Below are 9,344 nucleotides of genomic sequence, written 5' to 3' on the forward strand. Positions count from 1 at the left end.
TATAAAGCTTCCATACTACCCTCATTTAGGTGGGAGCCTAAAATTGGGATCAACATATACAAAGCCCAATTTTCAAACATTATATTTAAATTTTTTAAGATTCTCACCATTTTTGTAGTAAGTTGACTTTCAAAAATGCAAATTATTCTTCATTGTATGTCACTGTATGATATTAGAAAGAACTTTAAATCATTTGAATGATCTAGAGATGAGTAGAAATAATCTAAATAACATTATAAAATAAAGGAAATCTAGTACAATATAATTACTTCAACATTTGCATCATTATCCTAAGAGCATATGTGAGGCCTCGCCCCGACCCATCGTGGCATAGTGATACATTACCCTTATTTTGTTATTCACGACTCGAGATGTCAAGACATTATCCGATGCTTGGCATATATTTTATTATTTCATGTTGTGTGATGTTATTTCCAGATATATTTGATGATTTTCATTTAATGTTCATGTATATGTATGTTGACGAAATCAGTAGATGTAGGATTGAGATGTGATTTAAGATATTTCAAATGGTTAAGAATTATAAAGGATGAAGAAACTTTATTGATGTATGTTTTAAATTATGAAAAAAATTTTGATACATATACGTTTATATACATGTGATTTTACGGGACTACTGATGGGTGCAATGAGTGTGCAGATATTTAGCCTAGGAACCCTACGGAGGAACAAAACTGATCTCCATGTGCTAAAATTTGGAAACCCTATTGTTCGTAATTATGTTCTTTCAGTGTCGCTTGACACTCGTAAAATGTTTATGTGCTTAATTTGCTAGTTAGAGTTGTTAGATGGACCTATTTTATTTCTAGATTTTATTTTGTCTCTAACCTCTTCCCTAAGGCTTTAAAAATTGTTTTTTTTCTAACCTATGGTTGTGGGTATGGGTTAGGGGTCTTTTCCAACCCCTAAGACCCTAGCTTTGACTTTTGAGGGCACTCAAAAAGTCCCTTTTTGCCTTTGTGCGAAAATTGCAAGTGGTTGTCATGAGTTGTCTTACCCCACCTCCTTTTTGGGTTTAACCATGGTGTAGGTTGTGTTAGGAGTTTCTAGAGTGGCTAAGTGGGTGGAGATAGTTATTGCTCTTTTTTGGGTGGTTGAGTTGGAGGCTTATTAGAGGCCTTCCTTTGTCTAGTGGTTGGGTTACCCAATCTCTATTTTTAGAGAAGATTTCTCGAAGCTTGAAGGAAGGAGGGATACTCTACTCAAATTTGTTCATTGCCATTACCTCTTTGAGAAGGTAGGAAACTCCCATCTCCCTTATTCATTTTTTATGTTTTATTTCATGTTCTTGTTACCTTGTTGTTGTTTTACTGTTGTATGGTTGTGGGTATGTTGGGAAGATTTGTAAACCTTGTTATTTTGGTTGTTTTCCTTTCTTGTTTATGTTTGTAATTTTGAGTTTCCTTGCATGGGTGTTTTGGTATTACTCACCCTAGGAGAGGGCAGAAGTGACCAATTTTGGGAGAGGTCTGTTTAGTTGGACTCCAACCTGTGTAGAGTCTCTTCTCAAGATGAAAAGAGGGATAAAGGGTAGGGTGTTATGGGCCTCTACCCGTCAGCACAAACCTAGTATGAGTATGGCAAGTTAAAATGGAAGAACGGAAGTTCTTGGTTATTGGCCCCGATTGGGCATCTGAATTGGTGTTGTGCTTGACTTTTTCAGTTGGAAGAATCCACCTCTCCCTAGTCTTGAGTCACTGTGAATCTTATTGTGTAAACCATGTATGACTATGCATGCTTGATGTTCTTTTGGTTCTGCTTGGTCGTCTCCCGATCAGTTATCGGTTTCCTCCATGGCTCTTGAAATGAGATTCAGAAAACATTACAAAATTTTTGATTATGATCATGAAGAAAATTGGATAAAATTGTTATAATTGGGATTGAGATCCTATTGAAGGTTGTATTTTTAAATCTTATTGTATATGGCAATGAAGCCGGGTTTTCTTCCTGATTCTTTCCCGGCTGAGCTTTGAATTAGGTTAGCCAATAAAATAATGGTTGATTGTATTTGGTTCTCATAATATTTGATCATAATGTTCAGTTGTTAGAGTGCTCATCAAAATAGAATAAATTAATTTGCATATATATAAATGGGAGGATAGAACCATAGATAATGCCTTGATTTATGAATGTCCAAGTTTTAATTACGATAATGAAGAGTTGAATTGATATAGTGAGTTTTCAATTTTGATGTATAAGTATCATGGTGAGATCAATCAAGAGCAAACCATATATTACGAAATCAAAGATAGTTCATTTCTTGATAAATTTCATGGTGGATACAATCAAATTTGAATGAGAATAATCCACCACCTTTTCTTTTATTATGTGCATAGTATCATTCACCTTCTAAGTTCTTCAAATGTGATCAATTGGACTGAGAGGTTGTATTCTTGAAATCAATAATAATAATAATCAGAACATAGAACTCATACCATGTCATTGAAGAATTAATATCAAACATACAGGTTTAACTAGAGATTGAGAGACTTTACCTAATGTGCTCCTTTGCATTGGTATGCTTGTATCAAGGAGAAATGTTAATAATAGATTTATTCAAATCCTTAGCAACTTGAATGAAATGCATAAATTAGCATGACCTTGCCTTGTCAAAATGTTTGTTTTCAAAAAAAAAATATGCACTCCCAGGAGTAAACAACTCTCTGGAAAATACATGGAGAGAAGATTCATTTCTTCCAAACTACAGAGCATATTCTTGAAAGGATTCCTTCCTAAGAGAATAAAAAAATTAATATCTATATTATCACCTACAAAACTTTATTGCCTTTAATGTTTGACCACCTTCCTTGGGCGTCAGTATGGGTTGCAGTGTAAAAAGATTTTCTTGTTTAAAAAATTAAAAAAAATGCCACTGCCATCATAGTGATGATGTCACCCTATCACGTCTCAAAAAGCGCAGGGAAAATAAAGGGGTTCCTTACCCACTTGTTTGGGCGCCCTTTTAAGAAGGTTGCGCTGCCTGTTTTGGGGCAGAGCGCTGTCCTTTGGTCAGCGCTTGGGTGGCGCTTGACCTTGGGAAGCGCTCACCCAAAGGTGGGTTGACGTGACCCAAGGAAGGGGTGGCAGAGTAGCATAGGGTAGGGTTAGTGGGTTAGAATTAGATGTGTTAGGTGTAGGTTAGTTGTTTTATTAGTTTAGTTAAGTTTGTTAAATGTTTTTAATTATGTTGTTAGTAATTTAAAAGATGGTTTAGTTTAGGTTAGAGTTATTTTTTTTGTATAGTTTATCTTTGTTTTTAAGTTATTTAAATTGTTTTTTTTTTTTCTTTCTTATTTGTTTAGTCTAAATTTCTTTCTATATATATATATATATTGCATTTTAATAGTTAGTTTCAAATGAAACTTTAAATTGTTAAAGTATGAATAGTTAATTTAATAAAGTTTTAAGGTTATTTTATGTTTGATTTAGGACTCCTTGTTGTCGATTGTTAATAATTTTTAGTTTCATAGTTATGTTTAAATTTGTAAATACTAAATTTGTTGGTTTTAATTTGAATGTAATCTAATTGTTTTAACCATTAAGTAGATTAAAAATTATTGATTAATTGGCAATTTAAATAAGTTTTAATGTAGGTTTGATTGATTTGATATTGCAAGTAATTTGAAATCCGAATTCATATACATTGTTATTTAAAGAAGTTTTATTGCATATCATTATAAGTTAATGAATTATCATAATTTTACCGACATTAATCTAATAATGCAAGTTTCAACATCGTAATGTTGTAATCGCCCTCATGTTTATAACCTTAAGACGTAAAGTAAAGAACCTGTACTAAAACTATTATCAATCATTTCAAACCTAGGGCATGTTTAATTATTAATTCAAAAAAAAAAAAAAAATTGTGTGTGTGTTTTTGCCTTCAAGTTTTAGGCATGACAGCATACTACATGAATTAATGTAATTGGGGATCTAATTAGAAACAACAATCAAATTCTTCAAAGAAAATTTGAAAACCATTGGTTTCTTATTGTGATCTAGGCATAAAAAGTTTGTTCAAATGGTTTTACACAATTCAATTTGTTCAAAGTCGTATATCTCGAATTCAAATATATGCACAATTATAAAAGTGAGCCAAACAATTTTATAATTAAATTTCTAAATTCGTAACACATTATATGGAATGTAATCCAAGCCTACGCTGAAAAGTAGACACAATCATCTAACATACTTTTTTACACCATAATCAAACCTCTCAGACATTTAGACAATAATATCATCTCAAAACTATGAGTAACTTGTTTTGAATTCCACTCTTTTCATAATCTTTTTGGGAAGTTGTATATGTATTGTCATCTATTAATTAAATCCTCCGTGGCATCTCCCCAGGAGTGTGTCAGAAAACAAGTCAATTCTGAAACATTATCACTATGAATGCAATCAAGACCACTCTTTTGTCATGAACGATGGGCTCCAGCAAACCCAATCTTCACATCATGATTACTCATTCCAATCGAACACCCAAAAAGCACTAGAAAATCATTTTAAATTATCCAATGAAAAACAAGTTTGAATGAGGAACAGGGCTGAAGTATTCCAAGCAAGTCTCTGCAGGCATGTATAAAAGTCAAACACAAACTTGTCTCTATTGGCCACCTTTTTGAACGAATTCATGGCATCTGTGACGCTGCTGTTATTATATTGATCAGAGATAAAAGTACAAAACAGTAATGACCACTCCTCATTTTCATTTTCGTCCTAACAACAAACATGTCATTCATCATAGAATAACGTGCCGTACTAAACTTATCAGCTGTCTTGTAACTTCAGACTTTTCAAGATGTAGACTTCATTTCAGTCTGAACTCCATGGATTGATTCCTTGCATATAAAATACTATATGCCCAGTCTTCAGATGCTTTGCAGGGTAGCAGCTATGCAGCCACGAAATTCGTCGATCATATCTAGGAGGACACTTCGGTTTTTTAAGAAAAGTTGAAAAATGTTATATAACAAAAGCCAAATTTGTGGCTGGACAGCCACAACTGGCAGAGTAAATTTGAACTGCAAAACTGTTGGTGTAGGCTCTTTTGTCTCCTTGAACCCTCATTCGTCTTGATGATAGATCATGGAATGCGATCTAAAAAGTTGATGATGAAAACTTTTGCACACAGAAATTTGCATATAATATTGACATAGATTGTGGAAATCTGATAGCACTAATAAAGGGATTTTCGGACTCTCCAATACCCCAAATGGGATCCATTTGGTAAATGCTAAGGATTGTGAAGAACCTGGCAAACATCTTTCATGGTGAAGAACTTGACAGAGTTTGGATCTAAACAAGCTCTGGCTAAAGATGCCACTCCTAGAATTTCTCTGGTGAAATCTTCCTCAACAACAAGAGAAGGGTCAATCAAAGCAAGAAGGCTGTCTGTGTAACCTGAATCAATGTATGGCAATGCCTTCTTCAGCCATGCTTCTGCATATGGATCTTCAGACCCACTTACATCCAGCCCTGAGATTAGATCCAGCAGAACTTTTCCAAAGCAGAATATGTCATAGCTCAGCAACGCCTCATTCTCTACTACTGAAATGTAGCTCAGGCTTCCCAGTCTCACTTCATATTCTTCACTCAGCAAGATGCTGCTGCTCTTTATGTCCCTGCGACATCAACAATGATACCCATTAGTTATCATTATTATTATGTGTTAAACTCGAGTAGATTGGAACCCAAAACCTAAGACACTCACAATTTACCATTGTATTGTAGGCTCTTGCCTATTGTGATCTGAAACTTAAACCCTAATGGTGTAATTGGTTTTTAGGACTGAATGACTGTGATTAGACTACAGTTCAGTGATTTTATACCATATGTTGGAATTTGGATCTCAGATCCTAAATAAGACAATTACAAGATTTGCGAGGTGAGGTGAAATTGTGCATTCTTTTCAAAATGAATTCAGCTAAAGAAGCATCAGCTTAAGTTTGTGCATTCTTGTATCAGATTGTAAAACTACAAAAGTAGATTCATAGACGATATTGAATCCTTTATTAAAAAGAAACTCATGAATCATATAAAACTTCTATAATAAATGAACTCTGTGAATGATATAAAATCTTTCATTAAAAAAGAATTTATAAATGATATAAGATCCTTCATACAAAATGGTATAAAATCTATAATGTTTTAGTTCATACAAAGATTGGGAAATACATCCTAGACAAGTTCCAGGAGAAATTATCTGTTAGAGAAGTGCAACTAAGCAGAAATCATGAGTTTTCATCTTACATCAAAAATATGAAAATATGTGCTTGACAAGTGCTGCTGACAAACTTTGAAGGGCGATTTGTGATGTCTGTTAAAAATAACAATATACAATTAAGAGCTATGTGACTGAAACTCGAGCAAAATGTGAATTCTTATCAAGATTCAAGAAACATAACTGAAAAAAGATTAAAAGCACATAGAAAAATGAACTTCAAAACTCAGAGGAAACAGAAAAGTAGATTTGAAACGCTCAGTGGAAACAGAAAAATGGTTTGCCTTAAACAGCATATTAATGGATAAAAAACTACTGCAATTGTAGATGAGCCATCTAAAGATATCAAAGCATAAAGAATGTTATCTAAGTCTAAATAGTAATAAACAGGTTCTATTGGAGAAGTTAGTGTAATTTCAGATGAGCCACAATCAGAGTGCGCTGGATAAGATGAACACAAATTGATATAAGCTGAACACAAATTGATGGATTCTATTGGAGAAACTAGTGCGATTTCATATGAATCGTCTGGACAAGTGTATGTTGTTCAAGCCTAAACACTAAGAGATGGGTTCTATTAGAGAAGCTAGTGTAATTTCAGATAATGAAATGAGGAAGATGGATTCAATTGAAAAAGTCAGTACCATTTTAGATAAGCCATTTGCCTAAAATGTATTGCTGAAGTCTGATCAGAAAGACAAAATGTGTTTTACTGAAGCAAAAGACAGCTCTTAATAGACAAAGCAAAGCATCAGGACATGAAATCTGTGAGAGAAGACAAGAAATAAGAAGCTGTGAAGTTTACTTGTGAGCAACAGGAGGATAGCAGTGATAGTGAAGATGGCAGAGTGCCCGGGCCGTCTCAGAAGCAATTTTGAGCCTAGTAATCCATGGCAGAGAGAGGCGTGCCATTGGATCATCTACAACCCCACGCCCTCTTCTCAGAGCAGATGCAAGGTCCCCATTTTGCATAAACTTGTAGACCATGATATTCTCATTCTGCGAGCAGAGGCCGAGGAGAGGGATGACATTGCGGTCGCTCCCCTGACTCCCATGAACCTCCATCTCTCTCTGGGCCTTTGTCCTCCATTCCTCCTCCCCTTCCTCCTCCTCTTCTCCACTTGGGCCCACTTTCTTCATTCTCTTCACCACAACTTTCTCCTCCCCCTCCAAAATCCCACCATAAAACTCCCCTGATTGCCCAATCTTGATAAGATTCAGTTCATTGAAATGGTCCGTGGCCTCTTCCAGAGCATCCATGGAAAACTCTCTCAAAACTGTGGGAACTACAGCAGCACTTCTCTCACTCACCAAAGATATGGGATTCCTCATCTTTCTTGGATTCTCTGCCTTCTCCACATCACTTCCCCTGCCTCTCTCCAGGCGGGATAAAAACTTGAGAAGTATGAGAAACACAAGGAATCCAAAGCAACCAAAGCCGCCCCAAAGAATCAGCCTCACTCTCTCACTCCCCATGACTTTGAAACTGAATCTTGCTATCTGAATTTCAAACTTCTGATTCTTATTATAGCAGTGATTGGCTTCTGGATTAGATTGTGTTAAGATTTGTACCATCAACGAATCGCAATACTGATTTGTGATCCAGCATCAGAATGAAAGAGAGCAAGAGATGCAAAAAAGAGTGCTTCTGATTCTTCCTTTTTTGGATTCTGAACTTCTAATCTTTCCTCTTCTTCTTAATGATAGATTTTAGAGTGTAATCTAAAATGTCAATTCAAAAACATATACAGATTGTCAAAAGACCCTTAGTCTACTGGTGAAGTTGAAAGGCTTACAGAGAGCCCACCAAGGATCACTTCTTGCTGATTTCAAGGCCCTGAAGGGATAAAGGCTGGTATTGTGCCCAAGGTGAATTTGAAAGAATGGATATCCCTCAGTCCTTGGTTCTTAACCAAAGAAACTAAGAAAAAACTGAACCTTTGACAAAAAAAACATATACAGATAATCTAGAAGCACATAAACATACCATATGAACAGGGACTGTGAAAAACTTATGCCTGCTATGTTATCTCTACTAGATTTCTTGCTTCTAAACTATTTCCTTTTTGATGTTCTACAGAGATAAGGCTTGTTGGGTTTTCTGCCTGAGATTATGGAAATACCAGACAAGCATTGGTCGCTTATTTAACGTCCTTTAAACAGGGGCCCTGCTCCCCAGGACGAACTTCATATGAGCTCAGTGATCAAGATCAATGTGTGGGCTCATTATATTTTTTAATTGGAAGGTCAAATTCAAGATCTTGATTGTTTAAAGATTGGAAGACTTGTTGCCCTTAAATAAAAGAAAGGAAGAAATATTGTTTAATCGATCGTGCTTTTTCTCGCACTGCGGACAGATGTCTGAATGTAATTTAATACCCATTTGTGAAATGTAAGTTAAAAAGAATTCGTGCCCACTTTGAATGTTGTTATCGACGAAAATTTGTTTAGTATTCTCGAACAATTTGCGCTGAGTTGTCGTTCTAGAATCACTGATGCTTTTGTACTGCTAAGACTGAAAGTCAAATAAATTACGTACTCTGGAAGTAAACATTTATGATATGGATGGACATTATTCGGAATAAGAAATTAAGTTAAAATGTTGATGTAGCAGAGTAATTGTTGGTGCACTTCACGTCTTCCGAGTTTTGAGCTCCTAAGTGAATGCTAATCCAATGCAAATATGTCAAGTCAGGCCTAGACCGTCATTAGAATGGCTTTTCTTCTCATCTACCCCCGTGAGCCTACCCATGTGAGAAATAGAGCATGCCAAGCACTATCAATCAACTAGGTGATTCTAGGATGGGTGGGCAAGTGTCAAGCTTTTGCTAAGATGAGAAGAAAGCTAAATGAGCTCTATCGATACATCTATCCATGCTCAAAACCTGCTTGAAGTGAAGAACCACTTCTGTATACATTAGAGGAAAAGATTCCATGAAGATACAAACCTAGAGTATTGAAGAAGCAACCAATGGAACCGAGAGATCATGGAAAGCATAGACAAAAGTTGGAGATGCGTTTCGGGTTGTTGATGTGATCAGATAAATAGTCTAGATCAAGTTGTAATGAGCCATGTCGGGAGGAAGAAAAGTCAAATATC

The 9,344-nt window shown here is 35.4% G+C and overlaps 1 protein-coding gene across 1 annotated transcript; it reads right to left on the reverse strand.

The window, feature by feature from the left end:
* Window positions 1-4,509: 4,509 nt before the first annotated feature.
* On the reverse strand, window positions 4,510-8,618 carry LOC149574793 (putative LRR receptor-like serine/threonine-protein kinase At2g16250). The gene is made up of 2 exons (XM_089814624.1): window positions 7,050-8,618; window positions 4,510-5,645 (listed from the first exon to the last, which is right to left on the reverse strand). The coding sequence occupies exons 1-2, from the start codon at window positions 7,817-7,819 to the stop codon at window positions 5,258-5,260; spliced, it is 1,158 nt and encodes a 385-aa protein (XP_089670750.1). The 5' UTR covers window positions 7,820-8,618; the 3' UTR covers window positions 4,510-5,257.
* Between the last annotated feature and the right edge of the window lie 726 nt (window positions 8,619-9,344).

The sequence above is a fragment of the Cupressus sempervirens genome, chromosome 2 (assembly GCF_028749045.1).
Source record: "Cupressus sempervirens isolate cs-2001-9-10 chromosome 2, ASM2874904v1, whole genome shotgun sequence".
NCBI classification, from domain to species: Eukaryota; Viridiplantae; Streptophyta; class Pinopsida; order Cupressales; family Cupressaceae; genus Cupressus; species Cupressus sempervirens.